At 43.1% G+C, this 19,808-nt stretch overlaps 1 protein-coding gene across 1 annotated transcript in view; it reads right to left on the bottom strand.

Annotated features, from left to right (window-relative positions):
• Window positions 1-8,332, bottom strand: part of LOC104999225 (serpin B4-like) — a 10,435-nt gene extending 2,103 nt beyond the window's left edge. Inside the window, exons 1-7 of the mRNA XM_010854734.1 lie at window positions 8,293-8,332; window positions 6,894-7,083; window positions 6,254-6,310; window positions 4,755-4,883; window positions 4,325-4,442; window positions 3,124-3,263; window positions 2,677-2,832 (exon numbers count right to left, since the gene is read on the bottom strand). Of these exons, the coding sequence (XP_010853036.1) occupies window positions 2,677-2,832; window positions 3,124-3,263; window positions 4,325-4,442; window positions 4,755-4,883; window positions 6,254-6,310; window positions 6,894-7,058 (765 nt within the window). The 5' untranslated portion in view covers window positions 7,059-7,083; window positions 8,293-8,332. The remainder of the gene's footprint in view (window positions 1-2,676; window positions 2,833-3,123; window positions 3,264-4,324; window positions 4,443-4,754; window positions 4,884-6,253; window positions 6,311-6,893; window positions 7,084-8,292) is intronic.
• Window positions 8,333-19,808: the final 11,476 nt, after the last annotated feature.

Raw genomic sequence — 19,808 nt, 5'->3', positions numbered from 1 at the left:
GGAAACAGTGGAAACAGTGTCAGACTTTATTTTTGGGGGCTCCAAAATCACTGCAGATGGTGACTGCAGCCATGAAATTAAAAGACGCTTACTCCTTGGAAGGAAAGTTATGACCAACCTCGACAGCATATTATAAAGCAGAGACATTGCTTTGTCAGCAAAGGTCCGTTTAGTCAAGGGTATGGTTTTTCCAGTGGTCATGTATGGATGTGAGAGTTGGACTATCAAGAATGCTGAGTGCCAAAGAATTGATGCTTTTGAACTGTGGTGTTGGAGAAGACTCTTGAGAGTCCCTTGGACTGCAAGGAGATCCAACCAGTCCATCCTAAAGCAGATCAGTCCTGTGTATTCATTGGACAGACTGATGTTGAAGCTGAAACTCCAATACTTTGGCCACCTGATGCGAAGAGCTGACTCATTTGAAAAGACCCTGATGCTGGGAAAGCTTGAGGGCATGAGGAGAAGGGGACGACAGAGGATGAGATGGTTGGATGACATCACCGACTCAATGGACATGAGCTTGGGTAAACTCTGGGAGTTGGTGATGGACAGGGAAGCTTGGCATGCTGTGGTTCATGGGATCGCACAGAGTCGGACATGACTGTGTGACTGAACTGAACTGATATACTTATGACTTTGCCATTTTTATGTATATGTGTGCTTGCGTGCTTAGTTGCTCAGTCGTGTCCAAATCTTTGAGACCCCATGGACTATTGCTTACCAGGCTCCTCTGTCCTTGGGATTCTCCAAGCAAGAATACAGGCGTGGGTTGCCATTTCCTTCTCCAGAGTATCTTCCCAACACGGGGATCGAACCCGTGTCTTGTCCATTGCAGGTGGATTCTTTACTGTCTGAGCTACCAGGGAAGCCCTTTATTTTTGTACACATAATACATCCGTATATATAAATACACAAGGGCTTCCCTGGTAGCTCAGCTGGTAAAGAATCCACCTGCCATGCAGAGGACCCTGGTTCCATTCCTGGGTCAGGAAGATCCCCTGGAGAAGGGATAAGCTACGTACTCCAGTATTCTTGCTCAGAGGATCCCATGGACAGAGGAGACTGGTGGGCTACAGTCAATGGGGTTGCAAGGAGTCGGACAAGGCTAAGCGACTAAGCACAGCACAGCAACGCACATAAAGATACAAATGTATATATATGCACATATATATGCAACACAGGATGGTTAAATAAAATTAATTGTAGAAGATGAGCTGTCCACTGCTTATGCTGTTTACCGATGGCATGCTCACTTTCAGTAGACTTCTCTTGTTAATGTTCTTTTGTCCAAAATTTTTTACGTAGTGCATTTACAGCTTACATCCTAATTGTATTCTTTTTTCTTGCTTGATCTATTTGTAAAATTTTTCAATAAATATTTCTCTAATCAAGTTTATGTTGCTACATAATACTGTCATTAAACTGATACAGTAGATATCTATATTTATTTAAGTAATATCTTTTAAGCATTCACTGCATGTCAGTTCCAAACCTAAGGTAAGGTAATACAAATACATACCATTGTTTCTTATTTAAAAATTTTCAGTATTTTGAGTTACTTATGTCCAACAGCTTTTCTGTTCTTTCAACTTGTTGCTATAGGATAAAATCTTAGGAGAGATATTCCCAATGTCACTGATAATGGGGAATTTGGAGCAGGAGACAAGTATTCTGAGGACTTGTCACACTGACTGCGATATTACTTTCCCTATGAAGTTTTGATTTCCAGTGTTACCATGTATGTATTTTGAGTGTGGCAAATTTACTGCCTCTTCTGCATCATTATCAGCTGTTATAGTATCTATAGATGGCCTTTCATGGGATGTCCTTTTATGACATGGTCTTATTGGTGTTTTTATATATTAGTTTATGATAGCAATGCTAAGAAGAAAATTGTATAATTCCCCCTCCTCCCACTTTTGAACTTCTAGAAATGAGACTGTGAATGAGTTTTGAGTACTTAGAAACTAAATACTTCCAAATTAAAAACTGGGATTCAAGATAAATCCATTTGCTCATAGTCTAAAAAACCTCTGTGAATTAGTGGGCTATAGGAAACTTTGCTATCCTGGGGGCTCAGCAAGTAAAGAATCTGCCTGCAAAGGAAACGCAGGAGACCCGAGTTTGATCCCTGGGTTTGGAAGTTCCCCTGGAGGAGGAAATGGCAACTGGCCCCATTATTCTTGCCTGGAGAATCCCTTGGACAAGGAGCCTGGTGGGCTATAGTCTATGGGGTCACAAAGAGTTGGACACGATGGAGCATTGGCATGAGTATGATGGGAACTCTGTTGCTTTAATTTTCTCGTTTTGTTTGTGAGTAAACTTGCAGATATTTCCATGTGTCAATTACATATGTGTTAATTTCTTCATCTTCAAATGAGTGGCCTGGATTACACCAGAGATTCTTACAGTCGTAAGATATTCATGCTTGTACCTAGGTATATTGTCTTGTCAACTGACATTCCATAGTCTCACCAGAATATTATTCTGACCTGTGGTGTGCAGATTTTTGTACACTCTTCATATTATACTGTGATACTTAGCATATTGACTCGACATTTTTGTTATGTGCTTGAGCTCTGCCAATCACTATCATCATGCTATGAGCAGCCACACAAGCACTGCATCACTAGGAATTTCAGCAATGGCACGGAGACTGTGAATACCAGGTTTTACCTCCTGCAGACCGTCTACTTCATCGGGCAGCAGCACCATCATGCTTAGCTCTCCGCCTTTGTACGGGATTTCCAGGATCTTGGCTTGCACGTCCTCCAGTGACACGAACTTGAAACTATTGGTTTGTTTCATCATCTGCACAGGTTTGCTTGTATCCTGCAGTAAATTCATGTGGCAAAAAGCGCTAAATGGGCATAAGTTATAAAGAAAGATAATCTTGTTCAGATACCAAACGCATCCTCCTTCTGAGAGATGATCTGGAAATTTTGTGAATTAGAGACAAGAATTCCTTCAGGGGATCCCAACTAAATAAAAAAAAAAAAAAAAAAAAAAAAGGCGTGATGAATTCTGTCTTCTACCTGCAGTTATATACTAATCAATACGTATTTACACCTCTCAGCGCATATGTAGTTACGTTATGTTATATGCATAACTTATAGACAATACCTTGCTCAGCCAAAATTTTTCCTCCACAGTATTTTCTTTCTTAAATTCCTCTTGCCACTGCCCTTTGAAATAGACAGCATTCACCAGAACCAGAACAGAGCCATTAAGAGAGTTTTGGGGAAACAGATTCTTGATTCTTCCTGCAAAGACAAATGACAATTATGACAGGGACAAGTGGTTTGTCTGTAAGTTACAAGTGACGATTAAATATTCACACAAATCACCCCGTGAGGGACTCCATGCCCAGCGGTTCACCAGGTGAGGCTTTGCTCACGACCCCAGCCTGATGGAGTCGCCCTCATGGAAGACGCCCCTGCTCCTGACTGGGAAGGTGTTCATTCTGTGTGTGTGGGGACATCAGTCATCTCACAAGGAACCCTGATGAGCTGATTTCAGTTGGTTTTACTGGTCAGCTTTCTTCCTTCCCTTCCCTCCCTTCCTGTTCCCTCAGAGCTTTGTCTCTTGTCTACTCAACCCTTCCTTCTATTCTGTTCTTCCTCACTTTATTCTTCTATTGCTATTTTCAAATTTGAACTTAGCAATCCGAGGAAACGGGCCTGAAAGTTCTTTAGGACAAATGATATGAACATTAAAATCTAGAACACATGCCCAGACACCATTCCCTGGGGTGTATTTGTCTTCATTCTCAATTTTGAGCTGCTTAGGTTAGATATGTATTTCGGAAGGGAGTTAGGATACGGTTCATGGGATGGAGACATTGTCCAGCCCCTCCCTGGGTGGGGAGGACACTGTGACAATCCTGTGGGGGGGACGTGGGCCAGGACCCTCCTGCTGCAGGTGGTCATTTTGGCAAGATGAGTGGTTTAAAGGAGAGCAGCTTGTTTCCCAGTTAAGAAAGCAAAAGGGAACTCTTTTCATATTTTCTCTTATGGATCATAATCCAGAAGTTAAGCCTCTATTTTAAAGGAAAATTTATGACTCAACCTAATGTTTGAGCGGAGACTTGGGATCCACAAGACACTGTCTTCCAGGCTCAGCTGTGCCTGCAGGGCCTGGTCCTGGGAGCACCCCGGCCGTTTCTCTCTGCATGACGTGGACCGTCCACACCCTGCAGGGCCTCCCCACCCTCTGCAGTCTCGTCTCACCTCGCTCCTGACAGCCCGGTCAGGGTCCAGCACCGTGTTCACACACAGCGGGGACTCAGCCGTGATTTGTAATGAGTGACTCTCTCATAACCTACCATTGGTTTGGCTCTCCACCCAGGAATTAATCATCTTTCGACTTTCCTCTGCAGCGCTGATAAAATCGGCAGATTCCACACTGGCCAGGTAGTATTTCTGAACATTATCCATGTACTCCTATGACATGAGCAGGAAGAAAGGGAGAATGAAGAGTAATTTATCAGTAATTATGTAGATATTCCCAAATTAAATTAAATGTGTTAAATCCTGATCAAGCAGAGTTCTCAAGCCAATCCCTAGCCTCCCCTCACTGGTGTGCTATCAGCCTCTGGACACTCCAGCGGGTGCGGTTGTGGTCGGGGAGCCTGGTGCCCCTGGGAGTAATCCCCCCGTGTGGGTCCCCAGGCTCCTCTGATCCCTCCCCCATTAGGAGATGGGGCCCGAGGACCAGGGATGCAGACCAAAGGCGTGACAGACCAGGAAACTCACCTGGAGAAACTGAAACTCCTTTTCTCCGTAGAGCCTGTTGGCGACACTCAGCTCATAGGCATCAGTGGATTTCTTTAATTCCTTCAGAAGCTTTTGAAAGTGATGATGAACATTTCCTGGCTTTTCAACCTTCAAACACCAAAAAGTGAGCTCCCTAGATTCTCTAACAATATAAATACTGCACCCACATAAGTCTGTTTGATCAGTACCTAGATTTTGGTATTTCTGTGGATGACTGTTGTTCTTCCCTCGTATTTGGGGTATTTTACTGGAAATGTGCTTCATAAGCTCACATTCAGGCTTTCAGGTAATTCTTTCTCCCTTCCCTAGTAGACTGTGACCTTTCCTCTTTGAACTGCGTGTGCAGCACCATTGCGCTCTCGGGTGTGTCCTCACCGTCTTAAACGTGTGTGTGTGTGTGTGTGTTAGTCACCCAGTCACTTCTGACATTTTGTGACCCCGTGGACTGCAGCTTGCCAAGCTCTTCTGTCCATGGGATTTCCCAGACAAGAATACTGGAGTGGGTAGCCATTCCCTTCTCCAGAAGATCTTTCCGACCCAGGATCGACCCAGGTCTCTCGCATTGTGGGCAGATTCTTTACCATCTGAGCCACCGGTTAGTCCCTTGAATGTTTAGGGATCAGTTAAACTTGAGCTCCTTGAGGCCTAATGCATCGTATTGCATCTCTAAGAGTCATCAACTGTGTGAGAACATGCAATTTGTATACTGTCCTAGATTATGACATGAAGTCCTGTTATACTCCTTGGTGAGATTATCTTCTAACACTGGTTGACTGTGCTCTATGGCTGTTCACTGTGATCACACATAGTGCTCACACTTCCCGGTGTAGGAAGAGTGTGTGCCTGGGACACTGCGAGCAGCTGTACAGCAGCATCTCTAAGTCTTTAGCTCAGTTCACGTGAAAACAAGAGCGTTCAGAGAACTAAGCGACTTCTCCAAGGAGACAGAGCCAGGTTTTCAGCAGTGCTTGTCTCAGTCCCTGATGGGGGAACTAAGATCGTGCAGACGGCATGGTCAGCACACGAAAGGAGCCCTTCAACATGAAGCTCCTTAGACCCTCTGCTCTGAAACACACGCTTCTCCTCAGAAAACAGACGTCTGAGATCAGCATGTGACGTGGTATCAGAGACAACTCTGCTCATCTGTCTTGCCTGGTGCCCTGTGCCTGTGTGCTCTGGCGTGTCTGACTCTTGCGACCCCATGGACTGTGCCCACAAGGCTCCTCTGTCCATGGGGCTTCCCAGGCAAGTACACTGGAGAGGGTTGACATTTCCTTCTCCAGGGGACCTTCCTGACCCAAACTCATGTCTCCTTCACTGGCAGGTGGGTTCTTTGCCCGCTGAGCCAACAGGAGAGCATTTTTGCCTAGGATGTGCTCTAAAAATGGACTTTTCCCAGTCTATCTGAAATTCCCAGTTTAACCAATAACCCTCTTGGATATATGACCTCCTTCTAGATCCAGTGCTGTGTGACTCACGGGATCTTTTGTGGCTCCTCCTTTTGTGTTGGCTGCGATTTCACTGAAGTGAAGGACCTGGAGGAGACAGGGAGTAGGACAAGGAGACTTTAGAAACCTATGTACATCAGGGTAAATAAAAAAGAAATAAAGGAAGGAAGGAAAGGACAAATCCAGACAAGCAAAACAAATTGCTAAACAACAACAAGAAAACCAAAAAAACAAGGGAAAACCCAAAATCAAAGAGACGTTCAATACGAGCATTTGCTCTGTAGGAAACACAAACTGTGTGTGCAAAGCACAGAACTCGCTTATAAGGAGCCACTGCAAGGATCCTGGCTAGTCTGTAACCGTTGTTGAGGAAATGTGTTAAAAAACACTAAAAACATGGATTTTAGTCAGGGCCTCACTTCTACTGCACTCTTCCATTAAAGTCTCACCTCTGGTTGTTGGGCAGTTGTAGGGGTTCATCCCAGCCCCCAGAGGAAGTCCAGGCACAGGAGGCAGGTGGGGAGCCCTGCCCCCATAACTCTGTGCCCACCCAGTCGTGGGGCTGCTTGAGCTTCCCGTGGGACCCGAGGACAGCAGACCTGTGGTCATCTGCACAGCAGCCAGCAGACACCCCATGCAAACCTGTGCGGGAAAGGCAGCTGCCACCTACCTTCTGCATCTGTGATGCGGTGTTTTCTCGGGCCCCTAAGTAAGTCATGGCTAAGGCTGACGAGATACTGAAAGGCGACAGGAAGATGTTTTCCTTCTCTGATTTTCTGATCTGGTGGAACAGATCAATTGCAAGGTGGATGATTGCTTCACTGAGGGAACTCATGGTGGCCGGATGTGGTCTGGAAGTCCTGGAAGAGCATCAGATGCATTTTATAATCACTCTAGTGAAGGGAAGTTTGTTAGTCTGTAATAAAATTTTCTTAAAAGAAACGTCTTGTGCGTGGTTGTGGGATTCTGCCAGCTATGTGTGTGCACGTGCTCAGTCACTCAGTCGTGTCCACTCTGCAACCCCATGGACTGTAGCCTGGGAGGCTCCTCTGTGGGTGGGGTTTTCCAGGCAAGAATACTGGAGTGGGCTGCCGTTTCCTTCCCCAGGGGCTCTTCCCGACCAGGGACCAAATTCACGTCCCTTGCGTTGGCAGCTGCATTCGTTACCACTGCGCCATCTGGAGCTATAGCTTCTTTCCTTTTACTCTTTTTTTTTTTTTTTTCATTTTTAACATTTTAATAGATTTACTTTTGTCTTTTTCTCCTACACAGTTTTACATAGAAAGTGCTATAATTACAGAACAAAAAATTTTTGTCCTTTTACTTTTAAAGTTGTTTTCAATGTATATACTTCATACTTGGAAGACTATAAAAAAAACTTTTCTAAAAACTAATAGAATATCTTTATCTTTTCTTCTTAACTGCCGTACTAAGACTGGGTACAGAAGACCTTATAACAGATACCAAAACAAAGATTGATGTGATAACGTCCAGCCAACTACCATGAGGCACCTCTCTGCCATTTTTTCATTTAAAAAAACTAACTGGGTCTTTGTTGCAGTGAGCAGGCTTTCTCTTGATTTTTGGAGAACGGGGGCTCTTCTCCAGGTGAGATGCCCGGTTTCCGCCTGTGGCGTGTCTCCTGTCGTGGAGCACAGCTCCAGAGTTCTGGCTCCTTCGCTGCGGTGCCTGAGCTTAGTTGCCCTGGCATGTGGGGTATTCCCGGAGCGGGGATGGAACCCGGGTCCCCTGCATTGGCAGGCGGATTCCCATCCACTGGACCACCAGGGAAGCCCTGCATTTTTCTTGAAGGATTTGTGGGTGCTGCACCTCCTACCCTTCATCACACTTCCTCCTAAGGAAGCGTTTGTGTTTTGGAAATTAATAAATTACCTAAAGATTAAAGCAGATGAAAAGTTGTTTTACTTTTGCCTTGGCTAAATAATAAAATACAATCAGACAAAATGAAACAGATAAATGATGTACAATTGTATAGATAAATAACACATCATTGTTGTTATTTTCAGAAAGGATTCATGTAGCTCAGCAGAAGTGATGGAAGCACTTACCTGTTTTCCTGGAGTGAGCAGAGGTGGGCAGGCAGTCTGTAAGCCTGTGCTGTGGGTGCTCAGCTCCCCAATATATGCCTCTCTCGATTCCTCCCCTTCTTCACAGAAGCTGGTATTTCAAGTAAATCAACGTTTGGTTTCTTCACCAGGCTATCCATCACTTCCACGAGCATGAAGTCTCTATGAGTAAAGAAGACAAAGTTATTGTTCTTTTCCTGTATGTCCTTTTCTTCTGTGGAAGAAATTGTGACCTGCAAGTATTAGCTCATATGAAATGCATGTACATGTCTTTCTAAGACCAGGGAGAATAAAGTTAAGTTCCAACTTCTTCATGTGCCCTAAGCTACTATTCCCAATGAGAGCCCTTAAAAAGTCTTTCTTCTCTTACATGTTGAATTGTCTTCAAGGCCACTTCTAGTACAATTCTAGTAATTCATTAAAAAGTACAATTAGAAAATTACATTTTCTAAGCTATATTCGGAAAGAGTTTGTCCAGCCTGACCATTTCCTTAACAATTATTCTGTATCACCAGGAAAATGTTTCAGACTCTCAGCTTAAGAGCGGCTGGCGAAGTGTTTTAGCAGCAGTAGGTGGAGAACGGGTGCATGCGTGCTAAGTCACTTCAGTTGTCTGACTCTCTGCGGTGCCGGGGACTGTAGCCCACCAGGCTTCTCTGTCCATAGGATTCTCCAGGCAAGAGTTCTGGGGTGGGCTGCCACGTCGTCCTCCCAGGGACCTTCCTGACCCAGGGATCGAACCCAGCCTTCTTCTACCTGCCCTGGCAGGCGGGTTCTTCACTCTAGTCCACCTGGGAGAAGGTGAACAGGTGTCCCCTGCCCTCCCCTAAAGGCAGGGCCACGGCCTCGATCTCCACCCCGCCCCACCACCTGCCTGGCAGCCCTTCCCGAGGGTCCTCGCGTTCGAAGGCCAGAGGGCAGCTTGTCTCCCTGCAGTCACCTGCTCTCAATGAGGAGATAAATGGACAAACAGGGGCCAGCTAGGGGGCAGTTTTCTGATTTTTACACAAAGACGGATCAGAAAAATAAATTGTTTGAGCTCCAGAATCACGACATTTCTCAGTCAGCTTGCACTGTAGCAAACCAGCTTCCGATCCACGGTCAGGACAATGGAATCAAATGCCGGTTTAAAAAAGAGAGATAAAAATTGTTCTTTGAACAACACTATGGTTCGATCTTGTCACTGGCGCTGTATTCTCCTCAAGGGTGTTGCATTCTCATAACAGAATAATATTAAAAACTGCTGACTTTTACTGTTGGTGCTGTTCAGTGGCTCAGCCATGTCCGACTCTTTGCGACCCTATGGACTGCAGCACATCAGGCTTCTTTGTCCTTCACTAACTCCCAGAGTTTGCTCAAATTCATGTCCATTGAGTTGATGATGCTATCTAACCATCTCATCCTCTGCCATTCTCTTCTCCTTTTGCCCTCAATCTTTCCCAGCATCCGGGTCTTTTCCAGTGAGTCAGCTCTTCGTATCAGGTGGCCAAAGTATTGGAGCTTCAGCTTCAGCATCAGTCCTTCCAATGAATATTCAGGGTTGATTTCCTTTAGGATTGACTGTCCCTTGCTGTCCAAGGGGCTCTCAAGAGTCTTCTTCAGTGCCATATTTTGAAAGCATCGATTCTTCGGCGCTCAGCTTTCGTTACGTCCAGCTCTCACACCCACACATGACTACTGGAAAACCATCGCTCTGACTGGATGGACTTTTATCACTACTTGGCAAAGTCGTTTCTCTGCTTTTTAATACACTGTCTAGGTTTGTCATAGCTTTCTTTCAGGAAGCAAGCGTCTTTTAATTTCATGGCTGCAGTCACCGTCTGCAGTGATTTTGGAGCCCAAGAAAATATGATTTTTATTGAGGGAGTATGTATTGACCCATGTAGCGCCTTTTTCAGGACGGTGCCTCCGTGTTCCCCATTTCACAAGTGACAGAAGCAAGCGCAGAGCAGCAGAAGAGAAGCCCAGGTGTGTAAGGTGGCGAGTTTCTCAGGTGCCTTCTCCAGGCAAGCAGCTGGTTCAAGCAGGCTGCGTGTGTGCTCACTCGCACAGGGAAGTGTGTAGACAGACTCTGGGATTTTACTGACCTATCTCCTTGTATTAAGATGAAAAGAACCTGTTTTTCTGCCCTCTCAAGGGATATCACGTCATCCCACAAAATCTGAAGAGGGGGGAATGCATCTCCATGTTCTTGTCCGTGGGACCCACAGTCACTGGGAGGGAAGGCTGGGCTCCACCCAGAGACCCCAGGCGAAGTGAGTGGGGAATGGGCTTGGAGCGGTTTCCTCTGGAGAAGAGGCTTTCAGAGAATGGTCAAACTGTGCTCACTCAGCATTTCCCCAGATTGCTCTATCCAGCTGGGATTTAGCAGAAATGAGTCACTGTGGGAAGGGAATAAAGGTGGACAAAAGAACGTGTTTTTCTCCAGAGTACACTGTTCCCTGAGGCATGGCTGTCAGTGGAAGGGTTGCATTTCCATGGCATTTGGTCCAATATTTCCCCTTTGAAAGGATGTGGAGTGTTTGTACTGTGGACCAACTTTCCAACCGAGTCACAACTCACATACAGTCAGCCCTCCAAACCCACGGGTTTTGCACCTATGGACTCAATCAAGCAGATTGAAAATATTTGGAAAAAATTCCAAAAAGTTCCAAAAAACAGTCCTTGAATTTGCCCTACACCAGGAACTACTTTCCACTGTATTTACTACTCTTCAAATAGCCTTTACACTGTATTAGGTATTATAAGAAATCAAGAGGTGATTTTAAGTATAAAGGAGAATGTATGTAGGTTATATGTCATTTCATAGAAGGTATTTGAGTATTTCTATATCCTTGAGGTATCCTTGAATCAATCCCCTGTAGATCTCAGGAAATGTCTGCAGTGTAGATTTCATCATTTAAAACTGTAAAAGTCATTGGCTTTTGGCCCACAGATAGGGTTATGCAACCATGACCATGATCTGTTCCAGAATAATTTCATTACTCCCCAAGAAGCTCCCTACACAATTCTTCCTTCCCCTCCTTGGAAGCCACTGATCTGCTTCTTGTCTCCATGGATTTGTTTATTTTGAGTATTTCGTATAAATGGAATTGCCCAGTATGTGGCTTTTTAAAATCAGGCTTCTTTCACTCAGTATAGTATTCTCAAGGTTCATCCACACTGTTGAATAAACTTTCTCGTCTGAGAATAAACTTTCAAGATTTGTCATGCAGCTTATGGCTTTGAGGAAAAGGCACTCACTGGTAAAGACTAGGAGTTTCACTAAACTTGCAGAGATCTCAGGCTAGTTCGAATAGAAACTGTATCATTCTCCCCACCCCAACCCCTCCTCCTGTCTTTGAAAAGTGCTCCTGGCATTTCATAGGCAAGGTTATGACACCCTGCTGTTACAAAAGTGTTACAGAAGACTCAGCAATTCTCAGAGGATTTTGCAAGCCTGTAATTTCTAGTTTATGTCTTTGGGAATCAAGGAACCCAATAAAACTCAAGAGGCAATCACACCTCCAAGAACTGTTGGTGTAATACCATTGTTGGTTGGTTAAGAAGCAGCTCCTCTGTCTCCCTAAACCTTTGCCTCCCTGTGAAGGGCGTGAAGGTTTGTCAGTGTGACTGAGTTGCACATCCTGGGGAGCATGTTATGTCTCCTTCTTACCAAGTATGTGGTCGTGCCTGTCGTACTGAAACTGGTTAGGAGGGAAGACCATTCAAACATCCATCAGTAGGATACCTGCCAATTGCAATTTCCCTACAGATACTGATACAAATGTGCACACATTGAATGACATCATAATAGGGTTAATAAGCTTTGCTTTAATTTTCTCAGAGGAGAACCAATTGCAGTAAGATATAAAAAGATATTAGCTGGGGAATTAGTCTCCTATGTAGGCTTATCAAGTAAGACAAAGACGCTAGCCTTCCACTCATTCTCACATTTCCATTCCCACCCTAGACAGTCATCCTAATTTATGCTTTCAATCAAATCCAAAGCTGCTCCCTGTTGATCTCTTATAATTCCCTTCCTGGTTCACCCTGGCATTCCTGTTTTGCCAGAGAAATCATTGCAGGCACTCCCTTTTAGTACGACTGTCCCTCTTTCTCCTTTCTTTATGTGAAGTATGAATTTTCCCATGATCTTGATCTTTTCTTGATCTTTTCCCAAGGGCAACTCCTTACCAGCCTCTTCACACCATAACTCCAGGAAACATGGTCTTCTCTTTCTTTTATTCCTAGTGCCATTGTTCTTTCTCTGTCCCTGTGTCCTATTTTAAGTTTCTGGCCCTCCAGGTATTTCAGGATGTGCCTACCTGCCGTCTTGTATGTTACTCCTTAATAGTCACTGAGTGATCTGTGGCCTCCGCGCCCTTTGGGCTCCACTTTATCCCAGCTCCTTCCAGTGCTGGGCAACTGCAAAATTTTCATTTTGTTGCAACAGTTGAGTTGATTCTTGTTTCATTTCACATCTCTATTCTAAATGAATTTCCTCCAAAAGCTTTTCTTGACCCTTAAAAATTGGATCCATGATGTTTAATACCTATTTGAGTATTTTCTTTAATAAAACAATATTAATTGTTGTTAATGCTTGTCACTAGAGTACCAATATAGATGGAACCTTCTGGAGGGATAAAAAATTGATTACATGGGATATGGGTATGCTCAGGACTTTCTTTTGCTTCTCCAGTTTTTTTTATTAACATATATTTTATTGACGTATATTTGCCTTGTGATGTTTCAGGGGCACAGCGAGGTGATTCAGTTGTACATGCACACATGCTACTCTTCAGGTTATTTTCCATCCTGGGGTATTACAAGATATCAACTATAGTTCCCGGTGCTATACAGTAAACCTTTGGTGACTGTTGCATATTGATTTTTTTAAAATTAGAAATCTAGCTTTCTATTCATACTAAATCAAACAAAAGGAATCAAAAATGTCATAAATCTTTTAGTTAGGCAAAAGTTCATAATTTTCTAAAATATGCATTTTATACATACTATTTATATATACATATGCAAAAGCTTGGGGTTTCCCTAGAGGCTCCGTGGCAAAGAATCTGCCTGCAATGCAGGAGATGCAGGTTCAATCCCTGGGTTGGGAAGTTCCCCTGGAGAAGGGAATGACAACCCAGTCCAGTATTCTTGCCTGAAGAATCCCATGGACAGAGGAGCTTGGTGGGCTACAGTCCACGGGGTCACAAAGAGTTGGACACAACTAAGCGACTGAGCATGCATGCATGCATACAAAAGCTTTTCAACTATGCTTGATAGAAGTTTGAGAAATCACATTAAAAAAAAAAAGAAGAGATGGAGAAATTAGAAAACATAAACTAAATGAAATGGGAGCCCTGAATATGAAATAGAAAAAATGAAACATGCCAAATAAAAGTAAAAGACCATCATGTAGTCCAGTAGTTTTTAAACATGGCTGCTCATATCAGGAGCTTTGGAGAAAAAAAGCATTACCAGGCATTTGTATTTTTCAAAAAATTCCAAGATAATTCCAATATGCATCTGGATTTAAAAAGTGATTACAAGTTTTTATCTTAAATGGTAGTTTTGGTGCTTTATAATTTTATTATTTTTCTGTTGCTCAATAATGATATAATGGTATTAATGAGTAACAGTTACATAATCACAATAGTAAAAGATGTTTATCAGTTTTCACAATCAATAGCCAGGCAAAAAATAAAAGATAATTATAATCACAAGTCTTAGTGGGAACATGGTTAACCCAACAATATGAAATGGCCTGGGGGGCGTCAAGCAGGTGGCGCGTTTAAGCAGAAGTGCTGCGTGTACATGCTTTCGTCAGCTCAGCCAGCCTGCCTTTTAGTTGGTGCATTTAATCCTTTATCATTTAAGGTGTCTATAGACACATATGATCCTAGGACCACTTTCTTAATTGTCCTGGGCTTATTTTCTGTAGGTCTTTTCCTTGTCTTGTGTTCCCTGCCCAGAGAAGTTCCTTTAGCTTTTCCTGCTTGTCTGGAAAGCTTTTGATTTCACCATTAAATCTGAATGAGAGTCTTGCTGGGTAGAGTATTCCTGGTTGTAGTTTCTTCCCTTTCATCGCTTATGTGCATCCTGTCGTTCCGTTCTGACTTCTGGGTCTCTGTTGAGAAGTCAGTGATAATCTGATTTCATCCTTCTGTGCATCCTGTCATTCCGTTCTGACTTCTGGGTCTCTGTTGAGAAGTCAGTGATAATCTGATTGGAGTTTCCTTGTATGTTATTTGTCATGTTTCCCTTGTTGCTTTAATATTTTATTTTTAGTTTTAGTTTTTGTCAGTTCTTAAAAATTAAGGATTGGTGTGATGTGGAAGAAGAGAATGACTGATAAATTGCTGATGAAAATGTTTGCTAATATAAGTAACTTATTAATACTTGGTGGCATGTGGTTGAAATTCAGCAGTTCTCTGTTTAACCGTATACCTTGTATTTTCTTACATGCTGCGCTCAAAGAGCCATATGTTGTGGGTTAATTGCAGTACTGTCAACAGTAGCAAGAAGTAGAAACAATTTAGACATTTATTAATAGGCTAATAAAGGAAATAAATACTCTAGGTTTATATAATGGAATGTCCTCCAGCAGTGAATATAAATGAGCCGGATATTCATGTATCAGATAGGACAGATCCTCAGACATAATATCCAGTGGAGAAACACCCATTGGAAAAGGATGAGTAGCTCTTATTTTATCCCTCTCCCCCATGTCTCCCCTTTGGTGACCTTAAGTTTATTTTCAATATCTGTGAGCCTTTTTCTGTTTTGTAAATAAGTTCATTTGTATCATCTTTTAAAATTATATTCTATATATGAGTGACACCATGTGGTATCATGTGCCTTACTCTGTCTGACTTCACTTTTTTTTACATTGGAGGATAATTGCTTTAGAATGTTGTGCTGGCTTCTTCCGTCCAGCCATGCAGAGTGCTCATAACTATATATATCGTCTCTCTCCCTTGAGCTTCCCTTCCTCCCTCCCAAGTCTGACTTCACTTACTGTGATCATCTCTAGGCCCATCCATGTTAGAAGCAGGGACTTATTCACAAGAGAGGTTTGCCAAGGATCCTTTACTTTGGGGTACAAGTGACTTGCTAAAACTCATCTCCTGAGCCAGACTCCACTCCATCAGCATGCACTTCCCATCTCACTGTCTCTGAAACGAGCCTCTGCATCTCTGGGAGTGATTCTGGGAGTCATCTCCCAGCACTGCCAGGAATAGTTATTATCACGTCCTTCAGCTTCCCAGTTGCCCAAGCATGAGAGCGTCCATTCCTCAAGGTACCAGTAATTGTCTATTACTGCACAAGAAGCTTCTGACCTTGAAGTGACCCCAGAGGCGTCTCCCTAAGTACAAGGATCTCTTGACAAAGTACATGATGACATAACTCTCTGTAAAAGAATTTTCCCTGAAACTCAGTATATTCAATTATTTATTTGGTCTATATTTGTTTTGATTTACAGTATTTTTCCAAAGATATGCACATCCTTCTCTGGAAGTATTGTTTTAACAGCTAAAATCCTTGAGTTTTGCTCTAGTAAATTAAGGTCATTTAGCAATGCAGGCTGAGAGGGTGAGAGGGCACGCTTCCTCTGCTGTCAAGCAGTGTGTTTGATTCCTAGAACTGTTATTGTGATGGACCCCAAACTGAGGCTAAAAATGACAGGCATTCAGTCCATGGGGTGGCCAAGAGTCAGACACGATGGAGCGACTCACACTGTTCATTCTCTCCCGCCTCTGAAGGCCTGAAGTCCAAAGTCAACGTGTTCACAGGACCATACTTCCTCTGAAGGCTCTAGGGGAGAATGCTTCTTGGCCTCTTTCAGCTTCTGGTGGTTCCTGGAGTTCCTGGGCTTGTGCCTGTCTTCTCATGACCTTCTTTTCTGTGTCTCCTCTTGTAAGGACCCCAGTCATTGGCTTAAGACCCACCCTGAGCCCATTTGACCGTCTTGTAACTACTTCCACCCATGCTGCTGCAGCTCTGCTCAGTCGGGTCTCACTCTCGCAGCCCCACCAGGCTCCTCTGTCCTTGGGATTGCCCAGGCAAGAGTGCCGTAGTGGGTTGCCATTTCCTTCTTCGTGGAATCTTCTCAGCCCAGGAATTGAACCCACATCTATTGTGTCTCCTCCTTGGCAGGCAAATTCTTTCACAGTAGTGCCACCTGGAAGCCCAGTTAATAAATCACCCAGTTGATAAATCACCTATTTCTAAATAAGTTTACACTCTGTACTTCTCCAAGGACATACATTTTTGAGGGATACTATTCAACCTATATGGAACAACAGACTGGTTCCAAATAGGAAAAAGAGTATGTCAAGGCTGTATATTGTCACCCTGCTTATTTAACTTATATGCAGAGTACATCATGAGAAACACTGGGCTGGAAGAAGCACAAGCTGGAATCAAGATTGCTGGGAGAAATATCAATAACCTCAGATATGCAGATGACACCACCCTTATGGCAGAAAGTGAAGAGGAACTAAAGAGCCTCTTGATGAAAGTGAAAGAGGAGAGTGAAAAAGTTGGCTTAAAGCTCAACATTGAGAAAACGAAGATCATGGCATCCGGTCCCATCACTTCATGGCAGATAGATGGGGAAACAGTGGAAACAGTGTCAGACTTTATTTTTTGGGGCTCCAAAATCACTGCAGATGGTGATTGCAGCCATGAAATTAAAAGACGCTTACTCCTTGGAAGGAAAGTTATGACCAACCTAGATAGCAATTGAGAAGCAGAGATATTACTTTGCCAACAAAGGTCTGTCTAGTCAAGGCTATGGTTTTTCCAGTGGTCATGTATGGTTGTGAAAGTTGGACTGTGAAGAAGGCTGAGCGCTGAAGAATTGATGCTTTTGAAGTGTGGTGTTGGAAAAGACTCTTGAGAGTCCCTTGGACTGCAAGGAGATCCAACCAGTCCATTCTGAAGGAGATCAGCCCTGGGATTTCTTTGGAAGGAATGATGCTAAAACTGAAGCTCCAATACTTTGGCCACCTGATGCGAAGAGTTGACTCATTGGAAAAGACTCTGATGCTGGGAGGGATTGGGGGCAGGAGGAGAAGGGTATGACAGAGGATGAGATGGTTGGATGGCATCACCGACTCGATGGACATGAGTTTGAGTGAACTCTGGGAGTTGGTGATGGACAGGGAGGCCTGGCATGCTGTGACTCATGGGGTCACAAAGAGTTGGACACCGACTGAGCGACTGAACTGAACTGAATTGATTCAACCCACTACAAATAATGATCTCATTAGTCAAGATGAATCACTTTAACAGTTTGAGGGGAAACCACCCGTCTATTTCCCATAACTATGAGACAGGGATTTGACGGTGGGGCTCTTCCCCTTGCCCACACATCTTCTAAAACAGTGATCTTTCCATTAGAGTAAGTCTCGAGGTGCCTACAGTGATGGCTCTGTTGCTCTAGCTTTTCAACAAATCAAGGGCCTGTGTTCTGTCTCCAAACTTAGCTACCTGAGAATCTCCTATGTTCACAGGGGCAGGTTTCCTAACCTGCCAACATTTCACAAAAGAACAGTGACCTTGTCACCTCGCTCAGATCTTCCTGATGAGAAACGCCTGGGAGCAACAAAGACAAAACTCTTCTCCTGATTAATCAAGACATGCAGGCCCACTCAAGGGCTTCTGCCTTCCCCCTTCTCATACAGCTTCCTGTAACATGTGAAGTATGGGGGGTTAGAAAGGCAGGATTTGGGGACTTTCCTGCCTGTCTAGTGATTATTAAGACTCAGCACTTCCTCTGCAGAGCACAAAGGTTCAATCTCTGGTCAGGGAACTAAGTGTTCACAGGTCATGTGGAATGGCCAAAAAAGGGGAGGATGGGTGGGTATTTTAGTTTATATTTACTTGTTCTGAATTAAGAATATACATAAATTAAGATGGGGAATGGTGGGAATAATGATATATGTTCAATAATATTAGCCTCTTCGAGGCTTTGACTATGGTCAAGATTGAGCTCCTCTGGAGCCCAGAGCAGAGGGCATCTACAGAAATTAAATATGATTTTTCTACCAGTGAGTTTATGTGTAGCAAATTCTTTTCTGCTGTTCCTGATACTTAATGTCAGTGACAAGAAAATGCCAAACCAACTGGAATGCTCTACTGGATGATATACTTTTAAGTCTCCTTGGATAAAATGTATGAAATGTTTTTTCAGATATGGTGTGCATCATTCAATCAATATATAAAATCTAATTCATCAGATCTCATCATGATTATTTCTCCTGTGAAAGGACCCTCATTTCACTTTATCTCTAAAGTGTTAAAGGCTCCACTGGCTGGTTGTCAAGAAAGTCTGAGATTCTATGTGAGATGCAGAACCAAAGAATTAATTATTGACTAAATAATTAATAATTGACTAAAAATGTCAATTAGTAGTTGACATTTTTACCTTAAGTTAAAATATGGATAATTTTGCTCTGTCTCTCATTAAGAATGAGAATGCTGTTCCAATAAAAAATTAGCTTTTGTTTTAGTAATCATTTATCAAATTTTTAATGTATTCTTTTTTCAGTTGTATGGTAATGGTAAGTGTAGTGACAGTTCAATCCAAAAGAGACCTATGAAATTTAGAGAAATATGATCATAGAAAACAAGAATCTTTCATAGTTTAAATTTATAAATACTTTCATTTGAAAGCAAAGATGACAGAGTTATCAATAAAAGACTTTGAAGTATAAAAGTAGGGTAAAATTTTTTGGAGAAAGTGGAGGAAGAAGTACAGTCTCCTGGTAAGGACGAACACTGTAACAGAAAGCTACGGGGCTTGTCATGTGTTTTGAAAATGGATGATAGTGAGCATCTTAGGGTTGATTCCACTGGATGCATTTTAAAATGTGATGTGATAGTTTTATTATAAATGCCAACACTACAATATAGAGTAGGTCATGAATTATCCTTTATAACTATTTACAGTACGGACAGATTTTAGATGGCAACTAAAAACTACGGGAGAGGGGGAACAGAAGTTCTGAGCTGTTCTTGAACAACAGGTTTGGGCGTCACTGTTGCAGGCGCGGTTCAGGCCACCCTGTTGCTGTGTGTGTCCAAGTGCGGCCTCTTTCTGGCCAGACCACTAGCGACACCGTGTGGCAGTAACCGCAACAGCAACTCGGCAGTACAAGACTTCCTGGGACAACACAGACTTCTGGTATTTTCTCTTTAAAGCAGGTGTAAGGTTGATGACAAAGAATGCCCAAACTACCGCACAATTGCACTCCTCTCATATGCTAGTAAAGTAATGCTCAAAATTGTCCAAGCCAGGCTTCAGCAATACGTGAACCGTGAACTTCCTGATGTTCAAGCTGGTTTTAGAAAAGGCAGAGGAACCAGAGATCAAATTGCCAACATCCGCTGGATCACAGAAAAAGCAAGAGAGTTCCAGAAAAACATCTATTTCTGCTTTATTGACTATGCCAAAGCCTTTGACTGTGTGGAGCACAATAAACTGTGGAAAATTCTGAAAGAGATGG

This window comes from Bison bison, unplaced genomic scaffold, assembly GCF_000754665.1.
Source record: "Bison bison bison isolate TAMUID 2011002044 unplaced genomic scaffold, Bison_UMD1.0 scf7180017864349, whole genome shotgun sequence".
NCBI classification, from domain to species: domain Eukaryota; kingdom Metazoa; phylum Chordata; class Mammalia; order Artiodactyla; family Bovidae; genus Bison; species Bison bison.
Note: the sequence above shows the minus strand (reverse complement) of the source record. Positions and strands in the feature narration are given on the sequence as shown.